This window comes from Rhinoderma darwinii, chromosome 3 (genome assembly GCF_050947455.1).
Source record: "Rhinoderma darwinii isolate aRhiDar2 chromosome 3, aRhiDar2.hap1, whole genome shotgun sequence".
NCBI lineage: Eukaryota > Metazoa > Chordata > Amphibia > Anura > Rhinodermatidae > Rhinoderma > Rhinoderma darwinii.
In genome coordinates this window covers 319802778-319828506 of record NC_134689.1, presented here as the reverse complement: position 1 = coordinate 319828506, position 25729 = coordinate 319802778, and the positions used below count along the sequence as shown (strand labels likewise).

Below are 25729 nucleotides of genomic sequence, written 5' to 3'. Positions count from 1 at the left end.
TTTTATTAAAAATTATTTTTTCTTTTTGAGATACAGCTGCTCTGTATTCTTTATACGAAGCAGATGTATCGTGCACTAAATCCTGTTCCCTTCAGGTCCGTGGGACTGACGGGTTCAATGGAAGCGGTCCTTTGTGTCAGATCCACCTGTAATATATCACATCTAAGTTATGAACTTAGATGTGATAGATCACAGGTGGATCCTGCGTGTCAGAGACAGGCAGGACCTGTAGACACTAAATCCGCCAGGTCTGCGGGACTGACAAATGCAGGTCTTAGCGAACTATACAGCTGCTCTGCATAGAGAATACAGAGCAGCTGTATCTCAAAAAGTAAAAATATTTTTTAATAAAAACGAATTTTAAAGTTGAACCAATCACACTGACTGACCTTTTCATTGCAAAAAAAAAAAAAAATGCCTTTCAAAAGGTGTTCATAGCCTTATAGTGTAGCTAAACGTTTGACAAACTTCTGACATATCATAGCGACATGTCAGAAGTTTGGATTGGTGGCCGTCCGAGCACTGAGACCCCGACCAATCGCTAGAACGAAGCAGCTGAAGTGCTCGTGTGAGCGCTCAGCCGCTTCGTGTCTGTTCGGCTTTTTCCGGAAAGTCAATGTATCGGAGTACGGGCTCATAGACTTTCTATTGAGTCCATACACAGATACATTTATTTCCGGAACAAGCCGAACAGACACGAAGCGGCTGAGCGCTCAAACGAGCACTTCAGCTGCTTTGTTCTAACGATCGGTGGGGTCTCAGTGCTCAGACCCCCACCAATCAAAACTTATGACATGTCAGAAGTTTGTCAAATGTTTAGGTACACTTTTTTTTTAAAAAGTGTCCATTTTCTTCAACTACAAGACACCCGAACATGTGAAGTGTCAAGTGCACGGCATCTCAGGCTGTACAAAAGGGAGCTGTATGATATGGCGTAGTTAGTGCAAATAACTAAACACGATGGAGTTTCACATAAAAAGCAGCTTTATTTCAGTCCATATTTTGTTGAGTCATTTCTGGGATGAGGTCATTAGAAATGATGATCTATTCCAGTGCCTTTAATAAGATGTCTGGTCAGCAGCCATGGTGTTCTATTAAACCCGCAGTGTTGAGAGATTTGCTGTAGGCTCATGTGATCCAGAAACCATCTGCAACCCTTCCGATCCAAGGTAAAAGCTATGGTGTGATGATGTACATCCATTTAGAAAACGTCCGTCTCCCTCAGTAGCATTATTTATAATGGATTTGCTCTCATCTGTGGCAGTGAAATAGTTGAGAGGCAAGACTCTAAAATATTTAATCTTCATAAAGCACCATTGTTACTGTCAGTATATGGGGGATTTAAAGACTGCCCTAGAACTAGAAGCTGTCCGGCAATGCGATCATTAGAATCTTTAACTATCACATAGTAACAGGGCTGACGCATTACCCACTGCATTTCCTGTTTTTTTAAGTTTGGTAATTCAGTAAAGACTTTCTTGCAGCTTCAGGTCATAGACATACAATGCTAAGTTTCTGATACATAGAAAAAAAATCTCAGAAGGAGGTTGCAGCGCTACAGGTCACAACAAAATTTACTCTGCCAGCGATTTCCCCACAGACTTTAGGCAGTAAATATTAAATAATGTTGCCAAATAGCCACCAGAATCTTTTTCATTTCATATAACAGAAAACCTCGCCTGATCTTTCATCATTTAATATTTATGGTGTCAGTTTTGACTAATAGTTAAGGCCAGCGTGGTCCTGTTTGCTAAATCACATCTTTCATAAGTATTTTGGATGGCAGATCCACCTCCCTGTGGTACATATGATTCATCCAAAAACACACAAGTTAAAGAAAGTCTTTATTGAAGAACCTGTGGGGAAGACAGTAAGTGTGGCTAGAAGCGTCATCAACATAAACATGATCAGTCTCCAAATTACTCAGAACGGATTTGAAAATTTATGATAGATCACTGCTGGTTGTTGCAATTAAAGACTATGGGGCAAAATAGGATAGTCCAATATTGCCAGTGAAAATAAATATCAACTTAGTAGATCGAATATCTGGAGACATTGAGTGGAGCAGCAGTAGGCCACGAAACTGACAGCTGTTCTCCTGCAAGAAAAAACAAAGGGTTTGTGAAAAGTCTAAGCATTAACCCACTTTTTACAAGTACCTTAGTATTTCACCAAAGTGCTATTGTTAATAGAAAATAACTCAATGAATAGCTGGCTTACCTAAAGACATTTTTAATATACTTTAATTTGTTTCTGAGCTTATTGCAGGCTCATCTCCTGGTCATTTGGTTGCTGCATAGCAATCTGGCTATGTTAACAGGACTGCTCTCACATGTAGTGAGTGGGCGGTCCCGACTACAGGACTACACTGTTTTACAGCAAACAGCAGAATTTTTTTTTACTTCAACTCTGATCAGATGAGATGAGACTACAGGAGACAAAATCTCTACAACTAATGGAAGTATATTAGAAATTTGTTTTTATTTAGGTTTATTCAGCGGTTTGATAAAAGTTAAATAAATTTAGCCTTCACTTCTAGAATTCTTATCGTTTTATGTTATACCTACTGTACAGATTCTAATTCAACCAATGACTACCCTAAAACCAATAAATAAAGAACCACAGTTAACTGCTTCTAAAATGCTGAGTAGGACCTAGTTCTCGTATCTCATAAACTGCTCCTCCACCATTGTAACCTAATAGACCGCATTCCAAATATTGCCACCTATTTTTCCTGACCCATGGATTACCCTTGATGTAGTCCAGCCATAGGGGTCTCTCTCAGAGGGAAGAGCTTTGGATAAACGATAGTAAACATGGACTGACTGCAGCGATGGCAGTGCCCTAGAGGACACTGCAGTAGCTCCAAAAGACTTCTGGGTAATGAGATGTGGGGAAGGCAGCTTAAATCTAATGAAAGAGAAACACAGTGGTCAATTCATATTACGCTTCAGGAAGAACAACTACTATGTCATGCCTAGTGCAGGGCCTTGAGGGGGTGGTGAACCAGATTTAAAGAACACCAAAGACAGAAGTCATGCAACGCCCTTTCAGGCCCTGCCCTGCACAGTGTACTCGCACAAGTAATACTTCACAATGGTGAATGTACACTAATGGAAAATGTGTGCAATAATCCGCTTCACTCTTAATAATAAAAACACTTTCTAAAAAGTGCTACATTATGATCACCAGCAAGTTTTAAAAAAAATAATAATTATAATCAATAGTAATAAAAAGGCAGCTCAGGAGAAAAACATTGACAATATGAGGCCTAAACAGGGATAGTACAGGAAAGTAAGACAGTGGAAAAGGGAAGGTTCAGAAGATAAAAAAGATGGTGAATTTGCTATGTACCAGTTTGCAAAGTGCTGTAAAAGTTAACATGAGCATCTTGGAAATGATTATTAAAAAGAGATCAATAGCATCCCATAGATTATCCTGTATATGAGACTGCCATCATTTTATTAAGCAACAAGGAGCTATAAAATATTATTTTTATCAATACTATTAATCTATACTCATAAATTCCCTAACTAGCTCCCTGACAATAACAGTAAAGTAACTGCTTTGCGCATTCTAAACCACTGCCCCCTATACCAGGCTATTATGTGACATAAACAGTATGTAAACAATTAGTGTGACCTCATAAGTCAACTTGCCAGCAAGCACTATTACAATTGATGGCATATTGCTGCAGTAGGATATGCTCTTCCTTGTTGAATGGTGGGGATCCAACTGGGATGAACGGAAAGCCTAATGGAAACCATTGCTCCCGTTTGCATTACCATTGATTTCAATGGTAATGCTTCCTTTGCAATTGGTTTCAGTTCCGTAAGGTTTCCGTTTTGTTTTTTAGCGGAATCAATAGCTTAGTCTACTACGCTATTGTTCCCGCTAAAAAAAACTGACACCTTAAGGAACGGAAACAAAGAAAACTAATTGCAATGGAAGCATTACCATTGAAATCAATAGTAATGCAAACGGAAACTATGGTTTCCATTTAGCTTTCCGTTCATCCGTTCCTCTGACTGAAAGGTCAAACGGAACCAGACGCTGATGTGACCATCGGAGACATCTAAGTTCATAACTTAGATTCGATTATTGTGTGGATCCTGTGAGTCAGACACACACAGGACCCCTTCTGAGCTGAGCCGTCATGTCATACAGAAGCCTATGGGAAGAATGTCAGAAAAAACGCCACACCCAGAGCCTGCTGCTTTTGGAAACGCCACTAACCACAATATTGCCTAAAAAAAACCTACAAACCAAAACTAAGTTGTGTATAGTACATTTTACTATAGACTTTAATGTAACATTTAGCTGCTATAAAAAAAACACGCCAAAAACAGCAGTTAAAAATGCAAAAACGCTGTGTGTTAATCCATTCTGATAGCCCCGGTCCCAATCAGATGCCAAGATCTGCACACAACTGCGATCCATTGCAAACCTCTTCCAAATGATTAGCATTTAAAAACTACAGCTTAGGCCCCATGCACACGACTGTAAAAAACATCTTTGTATGGGAGCACGGCCCGAAAATGCGGCTATCAGTCGGCGGCCGGCCGTACCCGCAATCGCGGGCCGTGATTGCGGGCATGGTCGTGTCCATGGAGCCTCAATGTGTAGGTGCTGGAACATAAAGGTGGGAGTTTCAGCAAGCGATGTCCATACAAATAGGGGTTTGTTGTCTCAAGTTAACCCTTTTGTCTAATGGAGGCAGCCATTTTGTACGCTACAATAATATTCGGGAAAATGCATCCCTACTTTGCTAGTAACTGTATGGAATAAGATCAGTGTTACCTGGTAAGAATGAGCAAAAAACATCGTGAAGAGAGCGCAGTGCCAGTTCTTGTAGAGGCAAAACTGAGTCAGTGGACAAACCAATGGATTTCACCTCGGCTGGGACGTGGACACTCAGTGGCCCAGAGGTAAAAGAGAGCAGCATTGTTTCAGATATGGGAACAGGCGAGCCGCAGCTGTGAGGATGGAAGGAAGGAAACTGTTAACATCACAAGGTGTCTTTCTTTCCTGGAATTCTCTAACAAAGGCATCTAAACGTCTAGAACATATAACTAGAAAAAAAAAATTAACCAAGCTCTTAGCAGGCAGCCATTTCCAATCACTTAACAGTGGAAAATAGTGATCATAGCCTGGCCGGTATCCAGAAGGACCTGGTGCTGAGTTCTGAACAAGACAAGATACATCACATTATAAGAATACAGATTGGCAACGTGATTTTACACTAGTCAGGGAAATAAAACTGGTCATTTTTGTTTGCCATTGTTTTTTTTTTTAATCAGTTCAAGTTTATTCAACAAACTTCACATCAGTACAGGTCATTATACATTCTCATACATTGTGAAAACATATTTCCAAAGACCCAATCATTTATTTCCAACAAAACATTCCCTTCCCCCCCAACTCCCCCCTGTATCCCCCAGCCGGCCCTCCCGTTACAATCTTCTTTATCCTATCTCCTTCTCCTTCCCATTTCCACTCCCCATCTCACTCCAACTCCCCGCATGTACGCAACCGTCAGTAGCTCTGTTCCTGAATGTGTGACCTTGCCCTCCCTGCTCCCGTGCCCCCCGCGCCCTTAGTGTTCCCTTGAACCCCAGGACCATTTAGAGTGAAACCAGCGAGCGTAGCGTCATAAGTTCCGAGGAAGGATACCCAGAGTGATCAATCCACCTAGCCCATTGTTTTTCAAAATTAGTCTTGGACCCCCTCTTGGAGTATATCCTATATTCCATCAGAACCTGAGAGTTAAGTGCCCCTATAATTTCTTGCTTCGAGGGTGGCTTCCCATCCAGCCAGTGTTTTGCTATTCCCTTCCTAACTTGGTATAATATTTTTTCAATTGCCAAACCTGACATCCTATCCCCCCCCAAATCCCCAACATACCCCAGCAGCATTACCACAGGATCTAATGGAATCTGTACCTCAAACACTCGGCCCAGTAACTCTGACATTTCTGTCCATAAGGCCCCCAATCTCCCGCAGGACCAGAACATATGAAGGATGTCTGCCTTTTCTTCCGGACACCTAGGACACCTGGCGTCTGCCCGTAATCCCATTTGTTTCAGAACCCAGGGGGTCCTATACACCCTATGTATCAGAAATAACTGTGATCTCCGATGTGCTACATTGATGGACAAAGTACATGATGACGCCAAGACCGCCTCCCAGTGGTCTGTAGGAATAGGACCCACATCTCTTTCCCATGTAGCTTTGACTGGTGCCATAGGATCTCCCAGATGTTCCGACAGCAACTTGCGATAAACCAATGAAATTAATCCCTTTGACGTTACTGCTTTTGCAATATGTTCCAACACTCCGGTGGCATGGATCGCCATGTCTATACTGGCCGCTTGTGTCTGCACACCATGCCGAATCTGCAGGTACTGATAGAACATGCGGGAATCCAACTGAAACCCCTCCCGTAACTGCTGAAAGGATTTGAGTATGCCTCCCTCGTACAACTGACTCAATCGTATTATGCCTCGCTGCTCCCACCCCTGCATCAATTCCAATTTGCCCAGTTCCCCCAGATATGTATTCCTCCAGAGTGGGGTATATTTAGTACACTCTCCTATCTCCAACAAGTGCTTACACTGCCACCACACCTTATGTATGAGAAGCAGGGTGGGTCGAGTACTCGCCAGTCTTCTATAGCTGTGTGCTTCCAGTCCTGCCAACGGATTCTCCCCCCCCCCCCCAGATATGATAGGATGCGCGCACTGGACCCCCAGGTTTCCTCCTGCTCCCACCCCCAGAAATGCTGACATTGGGCAGCTAAATAATACACCCAAGCATTAGGCAAAGCCAGGCCCCCCTCCTCCTTAGGCAATTGGAGTTTCTCCAGTTTAATCCTGGGTACCCCCTTCTTCCATACTAAGTCTCTGAAAAGGTTATGCAACCTCCTAAACCAATATTTTGGGATCCATACCGGGGAATTATGTAGAACGTACAGCACTTGAGGCATAAGGATCATTTTAATCAAATTCGTCCTACCCAGAGCAGATAGAGGTAGCTTATTCCAAGCCTCTACTTTGGCCTTTATCGTTGTTAACAGTGGCATTACATTAAGGGACATATAATCCCGTGCTTTCGCCGTCACCCTGAGCCCCAAATATTTAAACTCCGTGACCACCGGTATCTCCACCTCCTCCTCCCCAGTCTGGATACCCCCGGATCCATGAACATAAGAGCCGATTTTGACCAATTAATGAGCAATCCCGAATATTTCCCAAAACGCTTAATCAGGGCCATAACTAACGGTAGTGTGCGCTCGGTATCCGCCATGAACAACAGCATATCATCCGCGTATAATGCAATTCGTTCCTCCACCCCCCCCATATCTCAACCCCTGTATATGCTCAGGTTGTTTTACTGCACACGCCAATGGTTCTACCGCCAACGCGAACAACAACGGAGACAAGGGACATCCCGGACGTGTTCCCCGCCCCAGCGCAAACCGATCAGAGAGGGCCCCATTCACCCTTATTTTGGCAGTCGGGGCTATGTATAACAGCCTTACCCATTTTATGAAATTAGGGCCAAATCCCCTTTTTCCCAGAACTGACCACAAATATCTCCATTCGACGCAATAAAACGCTTTAGCCGCATCTAAGGAAAGAATGGCTCTCCCCCATGATTATCCGGAAGAACTTGCAAATTCAAGAACAGCCGTCTCAGGTTCACCGCCGTCGATTTGGATGGCATAAAGCCGGCCTGGTCTCCATGTACCACCCCAGCCAGTACCCTAGCCAGTCGAAGCGCCAAGACCTTTGCTATGATTTTAATATCCGCCGTCAATAGAGAAACTGGTCTATAGGAGCCCGGGAGCTGGGGATCTTTACCCTCTTTAGGCAGAACCACTATAGTTGCTTCATACATTGATTCCGGGAGCCGCCCCCTATCAAAACTATCCAGAAGAGTAGCCAGTAACTGAGGTGTGAGTTCCTCCCCATATTCTTTAAAAACCTCCACCGGAAGACCATCCGGCCCAGGAGCCTTTTCACTGGCGAGTATCCCTATGGCTGCCTCGAGCTCCTCCAGAGATATAGGTTCCTCCAATGTCATTCTCTCCTCCCCTCCCAACCTGGGAAAGTCAATCTCCCCTATATACTCTTCCAACTGTTGGGGTGTGTGTTCTACTCTAGAGGCATATAACTCGGAGTAAAACTGCTGAAAGACTTTCAATATCTGTCCTGTATCGGTCTCTGGCTTTCCCCCCTCCCCCCTAATAGTATGTATATAATTATTCTCCCTCTGAGCCTGCGCCATCCTTGCTAGCAACCGTCCTGTGTTCTCCCCCTCCTCATAATATTGACGTTTTAAAAACATCCGTTTGTTATCCGCCCTCTCCAACTGATGCTGTTTTAACAACCTCTGTGCCTCCACCCAATGCTTCAAAGTGTCTGGTGTGTTATTCGCAATATGTAACCTTTCTGTCTCCGTTACCCTTTCCAACAGCGCTTCCCCTAATTGTCTAGACCTGGTTTTTACTGCCGAAATGTGCTGGATGAACACCCCTCTCAGCCACGCCTTCATCGCATCCCACAGTATCTCTTGCGGTACAGTACCCGAGTTGAACTGAAAATATTCCTTTATGAGGTCTAAAATTTGTTTATTATCTATCAGCTTCAGCCAGAAGGCATTGAGTTTCCAGCCCCCTTGCCCCCGCCCTGTCCTCCCCTCCGTCACTACTTTCTTTAACAAAGGAGAATGATCCGATAAGGCTCTTTGTAGGTATTCTATCTGGTCTACAAAGGGTACCGCTGCAGGCGAGCACAAAATTAAGTCTATCCTGGATAGAGACTGATACGTGGAAGACGCACAAGAGTACTGAAACCTACTTGGATGCTTATCCCTCCATATGTCCCGCCAGCCCATTTCAGCAACAAGATGACCAAACGCTGTTATTCCTCCCCCTGTCGTGCCAAATTTATCCATATTAGTATTCGGTACCGTGTTAAAATCTCCCATCACGAGTAACGGCACCTCCGGGAATCTAGCCAGTTCTTCCGCCACTTTCTTAATACACCCGCTTGAAAAGGGAGGGGGAACATACAACACCACCAACACACAATTCCAATGATAAAAAGTACAGTGTACCCCGACATACCACCCCTCCCCATCCTGGAAGGAGTCATGACATATAAATGGCACCGCCCTATGTATGAGAAGACTCACCCCCCTTGAATATGTAGTGTGATGGGAATGTAAACTATGGCCTACCCAGGCCCTATGCCTAGACTAGAGACTGAATCCCTAGTCATATGCGTCTCCTGTAGTCCTATCACCCGTGACTCCTGCTTCTTGATAAATTCAAATACCGCCTGCCGTTTTCTGGAGTCCCGCAAGCCCCGAACATTCCAGGACAGACAATTAAGTGATCCCGTCATCCCTCAACATATCCCAATACATCCTACCCTGTATTCGTAATTTTAAATATCCGACCGGCTGGGTCATCCTTCCCTCCCTCCCCTCCCTTCCCCATCCCTGTAACATCCCCCGTAAACCTACCCCTTTCCAAGGGTCGGGGCGACAGATAGTATCTGTCATAACCCATAACGACAAGCATCGGCAGGTCAACTCCGCCCACCGTACACTCAGCAATACCATAACTTGCAATTCACCCTTCCCGCTTAACTGACCATTACTCTTGCTGCCTTTTTGCAAATAAACAGCCATCCCTTCAACATATCAGTACCCCTCAATGTCCATAGACAAATTCCTCCACTCCCTGTCTTCAGTGTGCACCAGGCCCTCAAAGGCCCCCAGGGGTTCAATCAGCAGTCCAAGCATAGCCAGGAACCCTCAATGCCAGTTCTTGCAATGGTCTACGACACCTGGTTCAATCCCGCATCCCCGGCCTCATCTTCTCAGCCGTTCCACTCCAGATCAACGCCTTCTCTCTGCCTCCGCCGGTCTCAGTTGACTTTCATGACTGTCCAACCATCTAACCGCTTCTCTCGGTGTCTCGAAAAAGGAAGTCGTGCCCAGAGCCACTATTCTCAGGCGGGCAGGATACATCATAGAATATTGCACTTGTAGCGCCCTTAGGCGTCTCTTTATATCCGTAAACTGCGATCTTTTCCGTTGTACTTCCAAAGAGAAATCCGGGAAGGACACTTTCACCCCATTGAAGGAGATGTCTTGACGTTCTCTAGCTTTCCTCAGGATCTTATCTCTATCTTTGTAGTGTAGTATCTTTATCAGGACGGGTCTCGGCGGCCTCCCCGGAGGGCCGGGTCTGGTCGGCACTCTGTGCGCTCTCTCCACAGCAAACAGAGGGGTCAATTCATCTCTGCCAAATGTGTCTATCAGCCATTTTTCAAAGAAATCATCCGGATTCGTTCCCTCCACTCTTTCCGGAACCCCCACGAGGCGAACGTTGTTCCGTCTCAGCCGATTCTCCATGTCATCTGTCTTTGCCAGCAATGCAGCCACTGCCTGAGAGTGTGCTTGTACATCCTGCCTTATGTTAGGAATCGCATCCTCCATGTCTGATACTCTCCCCTCCACAGCAGTGGTGCGTTCCGCTACTTTTTGCAAATCATTCCTGAGCAACAAAATGTCTTCCTTCAATCCACACATCTGGCATAAGGCAGTAAGGACCATAGAATTCTGCTTCACCGTTGCCAAAATGTCCTTTAATGAGGGTTCCCCCTTCCTTGCTCCACTTTTCCCTCCAGCACCTGGCTGATCCTGCACGGCACCACACATCTCCTCCTCCTCGCTTCTCATGTCCCCTGCCAAAGGAGAGTACCTGGATCCATAAGAGGAGCCTCCAGCAGCCTGATCTCCAGCCAACGTTCTCTGCTGTGCTGCCGCACCCCCTGCTCTCGGCGTGCGGGCGAACCTCTCCAGCTTCTCTGCTGCTTCCTGCCTGAGGCCTCTAGTGCGGCCCTCCGTCTCGCCGGCACCATCTTGAGAGCGGGACCCGGAACTCGCTGACGGCGACTTCTGCTTCTTCGAGCGCGTCATTATGGACGGGCACTCGTGCACCTCCACCTCTAGACTCAGGTAAGTCACCGGGGAAACCGTTTTCCCCGAATTCTACGGGATATATAGGCCTTACAGGATGGATACAGCAGGAGCTCCGGTCACACACGTCCTCTCACATTCACCGCTAGGCCACACCCCCTGCCATTGGGTTTAATGTAATGACTCTTTTGCTTTATCTCGTTCTTCTAATGTACTTTTTATTCTATGCAACAATATTTGATTTATATTACCCTTGGTTACATCAGAGATCTGGTCATTATTTGAAACTAATGTATCAGAAAGCCCCTTTGATCTGTGACGAATGCAAACAAAATTAAACTTCAGTATTCTATATAACTAGAGAGCAGAGAGAGATGGCAGGAGGAGTAGGCTTAAAGCGGATTTTCTATAAATCAGTATTTATCACCTATCCACAGGATAGGTGATAAATATCTGATTGACGCGCTCTGAACTTTCAGACCCCCACTGATCTTGAGCTTACCTTGCCATTCCTGAGAGCCCCATAGGAATTGAGCAGTAGTGCGCATGCTCGGCCACCGCTCCTTTCATTTCTACAGGGCTGCCGAAAATAGCGCTCGGCAGCTCCATGTAAATAAATGGAGTGGTGGTCAAGCATGTGCACTACCGCTCCATTCCTATGGAGCTCCCAAGAACAGCAAGGCCAGCCTGTTCTCGTGATTGGTGGGGGTCCCTGTGGTCGTATCCCCAACAATCAGATATTTATCACCTATCCTGTGGATAGGTGATAAATAATGTTTATGGGAAAACCCCTTTAAATGTCTACTTTCCACCTGCCAATCACGGAAAAAGGGGCATTTCAGTGCCACACTGTATATTAGCATTGCCATTTAAGTATGAAAACAAAAATATCACTGAAAACATAAAATTTGTGTATAAATTGTAAACATTATTATATATTTTTTTTAAATAAAGTGTATACGGTTAATACAACACAAGAAATTACAGCAGAAAAGCCTGCATATTTGTTTCTTAGTTATAGGAAAGCTGTGTGGGAACCAATACAAAACACCATAGGAGCTCCCACAGGGGTTGTCACCCAATTTTTGAATGGCAAATATGCTTACCGAATGTATTAATATACCCTCTTTATCTGTATTGCTGCAAAACTAGGGTGCTTGCCGTACAGAACCCTGGGAAAACTGGTAAAGGGTAACTAAACTTTTAAAAGACTTTTGACATGTCATATTGACACGTCAGAAGTTTTGATCGGTGGGTCTCAGTGCTCGGACATGTCAAAAGCTTTTCTTTTTTTTTTTTTTAAAGTGGAGTTATCCTTTAATAATCTCTTTGGAAGAAGTAATGGCAGCCATAGTGCATTACTCCAGCTTTCCCCTGGAATAGATATATGACTGAATAGATTTTTTAACAGCTTGAAAAAATTATTAGTGTGTGTTTTTTTTTGTGCAAATAGGGATGTACTTACCCACTGCAGCCAATCACTTTGTTGTAGAGATAGGAGGGGAGACCCTTCAACTGAATATTGTTGTCCACAAAAACATACTGTAGCTCCCGGGATCTTCCCAAGTCTGAATATACAAATAAATGACAAAACGTCTATTAATGACAATTAAAACTACAGTAAAAACTTTTACTTGCAGAGCCAATGCCAGACTAAATCTCACGCAATAGGGTTGTCCGGTTTCTGCAAATTAATGTTTTTTGTTTTTTGTGTGTAATTAAAAGTTATACAATTTTCCAATATAATTTCTGTATAATTTCAGGTGAAAGGTTCTCTTTAATTTGACAAGTTCCTGTGGCCACCTTACGGAGTTCTGTGTGGGGAATAAGCTAAAATGCAGCCACCATTTGTACATGCGACTAGCTGGCAGGAAATGTAAGAAGTAACAAAACAGGCATACTTTTTAATAAAGATCAATTGCAAACGTATTTAAAGGAATTGTTCACTTTCTGCATATTAATGTTATTTTTAGTATAATAAAAAGTACTAAAATTTTCCAATATACTATCTGTATTAATTCCTCATGGTTTTCAAGATCTCCGCTTGTTGTCACTCAGTAGGAACATTCATCTTTTCCTTCCAGTGGATAAAATTAAGCCCTGGTCATGTGATGGACACACAGGTGCATGGCTCGTTACAGTATGTGTATCAGAGCTGTGTCTTGTAACGAGCTGTGCAACTGTGTGTCCATCACATGACCACGGACAGTTTTATATCCACTGATAGGAAACAATGAATGTTCCTACTGAATGACCACGAGCAGAGATCTTGAAAACTGTAAGGAATTAACACAGAAAGTATATAGGAAAATTGAATATTGTTTAATTATACAAAAAAATAAACATTATTTTGCTGAAGCCAGATAACCCCTTGAATACTTCTATACAAGAAAAACACAAATTGTTTTCCTTTAATATAGTAGGGTATTAATAGAGGTTGTGACCTGTCCTAATTATTAAAAGTGAATTTCTAATATTGCTGGCTCATATGTCTGCCTATTGCCGGTCCAGGAGTTCACGGATTCTCAGCCAAGCAGAAACATTCTATACATCGTTCCCCCCTAGGTATTTGCTCTCGGAAGCCACCACCTTGAGGCTGAGGGCCGAAGAGTTCACAAAGTAAGCTGCTTCAAGGCACAGTGCAGACCTGATATAAAGGAGTGTTAACCCCATGCATGCATTTCACCCTGTATGGAGAAGCTTCCCCTGCTCTTGCAGAATGTTGTCACTCCACTGGCCCCTTGGCCGTCGCCCAACACATTATTTTTTTATCACTGCAGCTCAGATGTTGGCAGCTGCAGCACTATTGTCTGGAGAGTAATGCTTGTGATTTACATTGAGCTGAGGACTGGACTAGTGGTGATAGCCAAACTCACACAAAGTCCTAATATGGGAACTTCTGCTAACTGTGCAGAAGGGACAAATCTGAATGATGTTTGTACAGAGGCAGCACCTTGCCAAGAGCACATTGATGTGGTACAATAGACATTTCAGGGAGGAGGAGAAGGTAGGGTTAAAAATGACTCCTGTATTAACTCCTGCATTTCAAGGGCTTGGGATCACACATCAATGTAGTAAAGTATCATGGTATAGAGCCAACATTACAGCTGTTAACCCTAGCAAAACGGTTTTACATTTATATCAGCTATATTCAAATATATCAGACATTGAAATGTTTTGCTTTTATCATAATATTACATTTTTAGCACTATGTCTTTATGTCATTCCAGTCTTGCTTTTTTTATGGATAGAGAAGGCTTTTTGTTAATAGATTAAGCATAGTCCTAGAAATACGGCCGCATAGTATGGTAGATATTAGGGTATGTGCACACGATAAGTGTCTTTTACATCTGAAAAGACAGACTGTTTTCAGATGTAAAAGCACCTCCTCGCATTATGCGAGGCGTCTGTGACGTTCGTAAATCTTGAGCTGCTCTTCATTGACTTCAATGAAGAACGGCTCAAATTACGTTGCAAAGAAGTGCCCTGCACTTCTTTGCCGAGGCAGTCAATTTACGCGTCGTCGTTTGACAGTTGTCAAACGACGACGCGTAAATGACAGGTCGTCTGCACAGTACGTCGGCAAACCCATTCAAATGAATGGGCAGATGTTTGCCGACGTATTGTAGCCGTATTTTCAGGCGTAAATCGAGGCATAATACGCCTCGTTTATGCCTGAAAATAGGTTGTGTGAACCCAGCCTTACAGAGATATTCCCCCCTAAATGCTTCTAGTGAGGAGCATGGCACAATTTTTCTTACAGAAACCAACATTAGAAACCTCTCTATGCCTTTATTTTTATACCGATGTGCAGTGTGTGCTCATAGATTTAGCAGTTGCATGAGTTGTATGTGGATGAGCCCTAAAATGTACCCATCTATTCAGAGATACCAAACATTGACCACAGTTAACCGGCCAGGAGACATAGGATAAGTTGATTTACTATTAGCGGCACTTCTTCAATAACGAATTCCAGTAATTATATTAGTAATGCAGAAGTGCTTATTACTTTTACATTAAGTTATTTGGTCTGAATATTGCGTACCATAGCCCTGAAGTTATATATAAATGTCCTTGACACGCAGTGTATGAATACCATAGTTCACGAGTACATAAACACTAGCTTTAATGGCGGTTTATAGATGTCTAAAGGAAAATGTGTCACGTAATGTCGACATTTACAAGCATACAATTGGCAGATGAGTTTAGAATAAAAGTAGGCTGTACTAGCAGAGATTACAGTGTGTCTTTGCACTTGTCTATCAAATATACAAAACTAAATGTGTGTCCCTGTCCAATAAGGAAATACAGAATTTGTTGTGCTTAAAGTAAAGAAGATTTTCGTTTGGCTATGTTTCTATTACTTATGATGTAATAGTATTTTTCTATTCTGTTGTAGTAGATAATTTTACAAGATTGACAACAGGAAGGGCAGCCGTATTGGTTGTCAGTTTTAAATTAATCCTCTAATGAACGCCGATACGCCTTTTCACGGCAATCATTAAGGGGCTTTATTGTAGGCTGTTGCCTTTTCACGGCGGCCTAATCAACGACCTGCACCGGTGTCCCGTGCAGGCTGGAGCCAGGGCTCGGCTCTCTGCTCCAACCGTGGCAATCAAAGTTTACTTAGATCGCGTTCATTTAACCCCTCAACTATACCAAAGCATTATATCTGAGATCTAAAGATCGCAAAGTGAAGTCCCCTAGGGGGACTGAAAAAAATTAATGTTAAATAAAAATTAATAAAAAGGTACACATTAAAAAAATATATATAATTTTCCCCATAAAAAAAATGGTTTTATTTTGTAAAAAAAGTGTCAAAATAAAATAAAAACTACACATATATGGTACTCCCCCAATCGTAATGACCCCCAAAAAAAGTTTGCATATTATTTAAACCGCAGAGTGAACGGCGTAAAAAAAAACCCGCAAAAAACAGCAAAATTTCTATTTTTACCCTCATATGGTGAAATTGATGGAAAAAAAAAAAAAAAAAGTTATGGCTCTTGGAAAGCAACGACGCAAAATAAAATTATTTTAGTTCAAAAGTGTTTTTATTCTGCAAAAGTACAGTAGTAACACATAAAATAAACCGGACTTCCGGTTCCATCGCTGGCGATGCAGGACGCGTGAGACTGAGCTCTCGCTCCTGACCCGCCTGAAAACCTGTTATAGTAGCTTTGGCGACGTACATCATGTCATGGACACCGGCCCCGCACACAGGGATGTCTCCAGCACTGCCTGCATGGAGAGATACCTCTTCTGGAGAACCCAGAAATCATCCTCCGAGGAAGCAGGGCCGGCTGAAGAGGAGGGAGGTAAGATGGCGGTGATTCCCGCCACTTCTCCCCTGCTGTACTCGCAGGAGGAGGATTTGCAACAACCACATTCACCACTTGTATACCGTGCTGAACTCATGCCTACTCCTGCAACTGTTGATTATGTGGCCCTGGCACAGGAGGTAGTTAAGCGGATAGCAAAAAATAAAAATAAAAAGTTAAGCGGATAGCTCCAGATCTCCAAAAAGCGTCGGCAACAACGATTCAAACTTCCCTTAACCGCAAATAACCTCCAGAACAGGTGAACTAGAACAGCGTATAACATTGTTGGAGGTTGAAAATGAACGCTTGCAATCTACACTCAAAACAGTTCTGACTACTACTACTCAGCTGGGGGACAAGGTGGACAACCTGGAAAATCGAGAATTGTGGGGCTGAAAGACTCGGTTGCTCCTTCTGATTTACAACGCCTCTGTGAAAGGAACTTGCCGAAAGCCCTAGCTTTACAACACCCATGCAGGGTGGAAAGGGCGCACAGAGTGGGCCCGGATCCGAGACACCGCCCACCATCTGACCGACCACCATACCCTAGACAAGTCATAATGAAGTTGCTTGATTATAACGACAAGGTTGCACTCATGAAAGCATGCGGTATGCGTAGGTCCTGACTCTTGGGAGTTTTACTTTTTGAAGACTACTTGATGGAGGTCGCAAAACGCTGCTGATCCTTTAGCACAATACGCACTGCTTTGTTCCAGGCTAAAAAACTCTTTACTCTACAGTACCCCGCTACATTACGGGTGTTCCAAGTGGACGGGCAAGCAAAGGTATATACTTCAGCGAGTGAAGCCGAGGAGGCACTCTCGGAAACGTATACGGGACGCCCTCAACAAACCATAAGACACAGTCCGACGCACAGCCCATGTCGCAATACAAGCGCTGCCAGACGGAGCCAGTCTGATGTGGGTCAGACTTGGTTGGAGGTTCTATCTTCCACACCTGGAAGTGCTCGCAGACCACAGAGACGGCCGAGAGACCATGCCCATTCTCTGATTCAAGATTGAAGGATCTAGAGGGACACCTGGTCCTGTGAGGTAATCTCTGTAGGCCGGTTAAATGGTCACATGTTTATATAATTTATATTTACATTGCTATTTTATGATTGCCCTGCAAAATGTGGCAGCGAATCGGGGCGCAATTTTCAACTCTTTGCTCTATTGTCCAGTGTCTTATCTCTAATGTACGGGGCCACTGGCTCATTATATTTTGTTCTACAGGTCGGGGAGGGAGAGATATGTTCTGCACGCCAGAAAAAAGCGAAGTCCATTACGCCATTGGGTAACTGTGTTATGTATACCCTCATCAATGGTGTTTTTTCTCAAAGTCCATTGATTTTGCATGTGTTTTTGCTTTCTATGCCTGGTTTCTGTTTTGATTTCAATCTTCATGCATGGCTTTTCTGTAAGGGTGGATCCAACTTCCCGATCCAGTCACGGCTCTATTGTAATTTAAATCACCATATGCATAGTCCAATTACATGAAGATAGTCTCATGGAACGTAAAAGGTTTTAGATCCCCACATAAACGGACCAAACTTTTGAGAGACTTGAAAAGATTCCGACCAGATGTAGTCCTTTTACAGGGGACTCACCTTACACAGCCAGAATTTAAATATTTTAAAAAATTCTCGGTAGGTCCTGTTTTCAGCTTGGCTGCTCGAGATGGAAAGGCGGGAGTCATAATATTGATGCACAAAAACATTGCCTTTAACATAGTGTCCCAGGAGTGTGACGACGAGGGTCGTTGGATCCATCTAGTATTGGAGCTTGCGGGTGAAACAGTATTTACAATGTATATGGCCCTAATGCTGCCAATGCCCGGTTCTTTCGTAAGCTGGAGACTCGAATCCAACAGGACCGTACCAGGCTCTTAGTGCTGGGGAGGGGGGGGGGGGACCTCAATACTGTATTGACACCTGGTGAGGATAGAAGCTCAATATCTCCTTCACACCTGCATAGAGATGTGATTCTGCCAGACTTTTTAGGACATACAGCCCTCAGACGCCTGGAGATGCCTACATCCCGATGCTAGGAAATACACACATTACTCACATGCCCACCAGTCATGGTCCCGTATTGACTATCTTCTGTTGAGTGATATTTTTTCCCGCCGCTTACGAGAAGTGATGATTGAGGATCTAATTGTCTCCGATCATTTCCCGATTACAATTATCCTCACTGACAATGTCGCTAAGTGGACGGATTTCATATGGAGATTCCCTTCCTTTTTAGCGAAGGATGATGGATTCCTACAGCAGCTAAGGGGTTGGTGGATAGAATTTGAAGGGGATAACAAAGCGAATCGATCGGATCCAACGCTATATTGGCTCACAGCAAAGGCGGTGATTCGAGAGAAGATTATGCAATTCATGTTTACCCTTAAATGTAAGACCATCGAAGGGTACAGGAAGGCTAGTGATAATCTGAGGTGCGCATACACAGCGTTTTTGCATTCCCCAAAGACACTGTATAATTCACTGTATTTCAAAGATATATTCAATTGTGCTCCCACAACATAACAATTTTAAAGGATTCACTGGTGTGATATATGAGTAAAATATAACATTTATTTATAACTCTCTAAAAACAGGGGTACAATCACCACTGTGAAGAAGCCCCACCGTGTGTATAAAAACGTATTAAATAATAAACTCTGAGTTCTAATTCAATTGTGAACCTACTATAGCTCAGTGTTCAACAAGAATATCAATACGGAATCAGCATTTGAAAAATGGGCATAACAATAGTCTTGACCCTAATTCACACTAGAGTCCGTGATAACCGCACCGGAAGCTCCTAGTGTTGAGGTATACAAACAATGCTAGTGTTCCCAATGCTAAAAAATTCCTATTCACAACTGACCCTACGCGTTTCAATACTCATCATCAGGGGTCTGTAGCTTGGTCACTCTGGCCGGGATGCCAGCGATATTTAGTTCAGCAGCAGATATTCTGCTGTACTCCACGGAAGCATGCTCGCATAGATGTCAGCGGCACTGGGAGATAAATGGAGAGAAGCCAAACTGCAATTTGATCTATGGCTAGACAAAAGGGAAAATATTTATCGGTCACAATTTGAAGCTGATCTCTTTAGGTATGGCAATAAAGCGGGCAAACTGTTGGCTCGCTTAGCACGGTGCAGATATACGCCAATGCACATATTAACCCTTAAAGATAGACATGGAGTTTTTACATCAGACCCCCAAAAAATTAATACCATTTTATGTACATATTATCAAGCTCTTTATGCCGACAAGCTTATTGACCTACACAAAGGCTATTTGAGAAGGTAAACTTACCCGGACTCACTCAGGAACAGTGTGACATATTAAATGCAGACATCAAAATGGAAGAAATTAAGTGTACGAAACAGACCCTATCTAACAGTAAGGCCCCCGGGCCGGATGGGTATTCGGTGGAATTTTTCAAGTCCCTGAGAGATGAAGTGAGCCACAAAGGGACTCGTCAGGGTTGCCCCCTGTCGCCACTCAAATTAACCTAGCGCTGGAATCCATGGCTAGGTTTTTAGAGGAATCTACATTGTTCGATGGCACACAAGTGGGGTCCTCTGCAGTTAAGATAGCCTTATTCGCTGATGATGTCAAACCCCAAGACGCATTTAATACCGGTCTTTCACTTTTTACGTCAATTTGGACAATGCTCGGGATATAGAGTCCATGTCACTAAACGTGAACTCTTGGAGTTAGGACAACCATTATCGAGAACCTTCTGGCAATCTCTGCGTTGCAGGATATACCCGGTCTGACAATGTATCACCTATTTGGGCATTAAGATAGGGAAGTCCCCTGAGCACCTGTACAACCTTAATTATTTACCGCTCCTTCAAAAAAGACAGGCAGCGCTCACGAGATGGCGCCAGTTGCCGTTGCCCTTTCTGGGTAGATGCCACCTAGTCAAAATTATTTGTTTCCCTAGACTTCTGTACCCCTTCCATACGCTTCCACTGTTGCTCGAACATGTTGATGTTTCCAAACTAAATTCCGCATTCACGAGGTTCTTATGGGCAGGTAATAGGCGACGTATTGCACTCACTAAAGTATTGCTATGTAAAAGTGATGTGATCTTTTTGTCTGTTACAAAAATGTGAAATTTTTTTCAATAAAAATGTTTTAAAAAAAACAAAAACATAAAAAGACTATACATATTGGGTATCGTCATAATCGTACCGACCCATAAAATAAAGGTAGCATGATATTTACACCGCACGGTAAACGGCGTAAATGTAAAATGCATAGAACAATGACTAAATTGCTTTTTCATATCCCCCCCAAAAAAAGTTAATAAAGGGTAATAAAAAAAACCCTCTATATGCCCAAAAACGGTGCCATTGAAAAATGCATGCAGTGGGAAGGGGTTAAAGGCTATATACACCATTCAAATGTTTATTTTTATAAATCATTTTAAATTGAATATTACATTTTTTTTTTACATTTTAAGATACAGCTTCTGTGTATCCTGTATACATGGAAGCTGTATCGATATCGCTGAGCTGAATCCATCAGTTCAGCAACAAAACTTAGATTTGATCGATATTAGCGGAATGAAATGTGTCAGAGACACACACGAGCCACTCTCAGCCAAGCCGTCAGTTCAGCTGGATGGACAGATTTGGTTGAGAGAGAGAGAGAATGATACAGCTTCTATGTATACAGGATACATAAAAGCTGTATCGTAAAAAGGAAAAAACATTTTTTTTATTAGAATCAAAAAATACATTGATTTAATAAAAAATAAAAACATTAAAAAAGGTGTGCGTTGCCTTTAAGTGAAATGAAGAGAAACTAAAAAGGTAAACCGTTACTTTCTAATTGCTTGAACATCCTGACAAAATTTTGTCACAAAGTAAAAAACTACAACAATGTGGCTAAACTTCCTGTTTTCACAGGGAAAAATAGCCACCTTAATAAAACAGAATAATGGCAATATCTATATAAGCAAAACTTCGCTTGTATGTAGCTGTGATTTATTTCCCAGCGGACGGCCGGGAGCGCTACTGTAGAGGGAAAACCAGTGAAAGGGCTCCCTTATTCTCAGGATCAGTGGGAGTCCCGCCAGTCACACACCTTCGACCAGAAAGTGATGGCATATTCCAGTGATATAAGATCTCTTTCTGTGATCAGACGAACCTTTTAATATTTATATTATTTCTGAAACAGCTCCCTAGCTGCACGGTAATGTCACACTCCCCGTGGCTTCCATGGCGGTCTGTTGTCTGGATTCATTCACAGATAATAGGATGCTGTCCGTAGTCTGCAGATAGGTAGCAGAGAATTGGTGGGAAATATATCTTCTCTAGGATCATTGCATGTTACTATGTACGATTCCAATAGTAGAAATCTATAAGTGAAATAGCTATTTGAGTAATTCTCTATTTGTCAAGTAGGACCTTTAAAAAACCTATACTGACAGTCAAAGTACACCCCATGATAATTTATTATTTTTATTAGCACATGGACATATCAATATTTTATCTTTATTCATATAATATATAAAGATGATGTAACTGAGCGAAAAACACTAAAACATTCACTTTGCAATAATGTAACAAAAAATAAATAAATCACAAATAAAAATAAATAAATAAATCACAATCATGCAATTTTCTTAGAACTGCCTACCAGTCTCTGAAAATTGACTTTTCTCCAGTAGTCCATTGTAAGTTTTTCAGCTATTGGTAATTTGAGGGGTTACTTGCATGCACAGCCCTTTTCAAATTTTCCCACAGCATTTCATGGGATTTGACTGACTATTGTATAATAATTTCCGTTTTTCAATAAATGATTGCAAAGTCAAAGGTCATTTCGGAAGTCATGGCTGCAGGGAAGTATATCATCTCACACTCTTTTGGCCCTGCTGCATGGTTAAGAGGATTAACAGGCCAGCAGCATATGCGTCATGGTATTTTCAACTTCCTAATAGGTACTTTAAATCAGTGCAATTGTGCCCAATAGTTAACTTTTAGTTGGATATCTGTAAGAAGCCCAAATGTACAGGGGTCTGTACCATTGATAGGTTCCATTTAGGAAAGAATCCAGTCATGGCATAAAAGCATATTTTCCTTATAGTACACATATAAATACCAAATATGACATGTGATGACAGCATAATTTGCGCGTTGTAGATCTCACGGGTGCCTAAATATGTAAGCTGGCTGCACAGATAAACAAAGCCTAATATAATATTGTATTAGGGCACTTATTTACAATCATGAGAAAAACAAAGTACACCCTTCTCTGAATTCTACAGTTTTACGTATCAGGACATATATAAAAAAAAAAAACATCTGGTCCTTAGAAGGTCTTAAAATTAGGTAAATACAACCTCAGATGAACAACACATGATAAACTACACCGTGTCATTATTTATTTAACAAAAACTAGGTCAAAATAGAAAAGCCATGTGTGAGAACATATGTAAATCCAACCAACCTGTGGAACCACCTTTAGCAGCAATAAATTCAAGTAATAGTTTTCTGTGCGACTATCGTTCTCTTACATGGTTCTGGAGGAATTTTGGCCCACTCTTTTTACAGCAGTTCATTGAGGTTTGTGGGCATTCATTTTTGCACAACTATTTTATGGTCCCGCCACAGCATTTCAATTGGGTTGAGCTCTGGACTTTGACTAGGCCATTGCAACACCTTGATTCTTCACCTCTCCACCACCATGCTTGACAATTGGTACGAGGGGTTTGTGCTGTTATGGCGCTGGGCATTATGGCCAAACATCTCCAGTTTGATCTTGTCTGTTCAAAGGACATTGTTTCAGGAGTTTTGTGGTTTGCATCTTGTTTGTTCAGATGCAACTTTGCAAACTTAAGCCTTGCAGCCATGCTCTTTTTAGAAAGAAAAAGGCTTTCTCCTGGCAACCCTTCCAAACAAGCCATACTTTTTCAGTCTATTTCTAATTGTAGTGTCCTGAACTTGAACATTTACCATGCTAACTTAGGCCTGTAGAGTCCGAGATGTAGCTCTTGGGTTTTTTGCAATTTCTCTGGGCATTGCAGTCTGACCTTGGGGTGAATTTGCTGGGAAGTTTGGCCTTATAACCCTTCCCAGATTGATGGGCAGCAACAATTGCTTCTCTAATATAATTGCTAATGTCTTTCCTCCTTGGCATTATGTTAACACACGTCTGAATGCTCCAGACCAGCAAACTACCAAAACTTCTGCTTTTATAGAGGTGATCACACTTGCTGATGATCAATTAACTGGTTGCCGACACAGAATGAGAATGCTCGTCCTGAGCGGTGGGTACTTGGCGCATTAGGACGAGCATTCTCGTCCTGTGTGACAGCCGTCTGTGCGCGAGATCAAGAGCGGGGCAACGGCTGTAATACACAGCTACGGCCCAGCTCTGACAGCGGAGGGAAGAGAAACATCTTCTCTCCGCCGTTAACCCTTTGAATGCCGTGATGAAAGCTGATCGCGGCGTTCAAGGTAAGAGGACTGCACTTTGATCTCGTCACAGAAAATAACTGTGACGCGAACAAAGCCCATAACTCGTATGGCCAGACAGCCCAGGGTCCATTGAAGGACCCCAGGGCTGTCTGACCATATTTCTTGTTGTTAGGCATACTGAGGTGTGCCCTAACAACTGCCTGTGTACAATCAGTACACAGGCTAATGTACTGGCATATAGATCTATGCCAGTACATTGCAGTTACAAAATAAAAATAAAAATGAATGTAAACATTTTTTAATAATAAATAAATAAAAAGTAAAAAAAAACACACAGAAACACACATTTTTTTTATAATAAATAATCTTTTTAAAATATAAGTCCCAAAACATGAAATAATATAGACATATTTGGTATCTCCACGACCGTAACAACCTGTACAACAAATGTATAACATTATTTATGATGATCGGTGTATGGTGTAAAAAAATAAAATATTAAAACTGCTGCGGAACTGCTTTTTTTCTGCATTTTCGCCAAAATAAAAATTTATAGAAATTAAACGATAATGTATTTGTACCAAAAAATGGTACCTACATAAAGTACAACTCGTCCCGCAAAAAACAAAGTCTCATACAACTACGTCGTACAAAAAATAAAAGAGTTATGAGCATCGGGATGCAAAGAGGGAAATATGAAAAAATTGTTCTGTCCTCAAGGCCAAAATTGGCCGTGTCCTTAAGGGGTTAATTGAGGGTATTTGATTGGCAGCACCTGGCTGCTATTTACTCTCTTAATTCCTATGGAAGCAGTAAGGGTGTACTTAGTTTTTAACACAGGGCTTTTCCATTCCGGCCTAGTTTTTGCTAAATAAATAATAACAGTACAGGGTGGGCCATTTATATGGATACACCTAAATAAATGGGAATGGTTGGTGATATTAACTTCCTGTTTGTGGCACATTAGTATATGGGAGGGGGGAAACTTTTCAAGCTGGGTGTTGACCATGGCGGCCATTTTGAAGTCGGCCATTTTGTATCCAACTTTAGTTTTTTCAATGGGAAGAGGGTCATGTGACACATCAAACTTATCGAGAATTTCACAAGAAAAACAATGGTGTGCTTGGTTTTAACGTTACTTTATTCTTTCATGAGTTATTTACAAGTTTCTGACCACTTATAAAATGTGTTCAAAGTGCTGCCCATTGTGTTGGATTGTCAATGCAACCCTCTTCTCCCACTCTTCACACACTGATAGCAACACCGCAGAAGAAATGCTAGCACAGGCTTCCAGTATCCGTAGTTTCAGTTGCTGCACATCTCGTATCTTCACAGCATAGACAATTGCCTTCAGATGACCCCAAAGATAAAAGTCTAAGGGGGTCAGATCGGGAGGCATTTCTTCTGCGGTGTTGCTATCAGTGTGTGAAGAGTGGGAGAAGAGGGTTGCATTGACAATCCAACACAATGGGCAGCACTTTGAACACATTTTATAAGTGGTCAGAAACTTGTAAATAACTCATGAAAGAATAAAGTAACGTTAAAACCAAGCACACCATTGTTTTTCTTATGAAATTCTCGATAAGTTTGATGTGTCACATGACCCTCTTCCCATTGAAAAAACTAAAGTTGGATACAAAATGGCCGACTTCAAAATGGCCGCCATGGTCAACACCCAGCTTGAAAAGTTTCCCCCCTCCCATATACTAATGTGCCACAAACAGGAAGTTAATCATTCCCATTTTATTTAGGTGTATCCATATAAAATGGCCCACCCTGTAGAATTTGCCATGTGTTGTTGCTCATATAAGGTTGTATTTACCTCATTTTAAGACCTTCTAAGGTCCGGATACGTAAAACCATAGAATTCACAGAGGGTGTACTTTGTTTTTTTTATGACTGTAGCTTTTTTGGTAAAATCTCTCTTTCAGTTTATCTTTCCAGTCACGAAGTTCCTATTTAGCTCATCTAGTACGT

General features: G+C 42.3%; 1 protein-coding gene across 1 annotated transcript in view; it reads right to left on the bottom strand.

Moving 5' to 3' along the window:
* Positions 1 to 966: 966 nt before the first annotated feature.
* Positions 967 to 25729, bottom strand: part of LRRC28 (leucine rich repeat containing 28) — a 60694-nt gene continuing 35931 nt past the window's right edge. Inside the window, exons 7-10 of the mRNA XM_075858236.1 lie at positions 12461 to 12563; positions 4801 to 4976; positions 2751 to 2910; positions 967 to 2098 (exon numbers count right to left, since the gene is read on the bottom strand). Of these exons, the coding sequence (XP_075714351.1) occupies positions 2026 to 2098; positions 2751 to 2910; positions 4801 to 4976; positions 12461 to 12563 (512 nt within the window). The 3' untranslated portion in view covers positions 967 to 2025. The remainder of the gene's footprint in view (positions 2099 to 2750; positions 2911 to 4800; positions 4977 to 12460; positions 12564 to 25729) is intronic.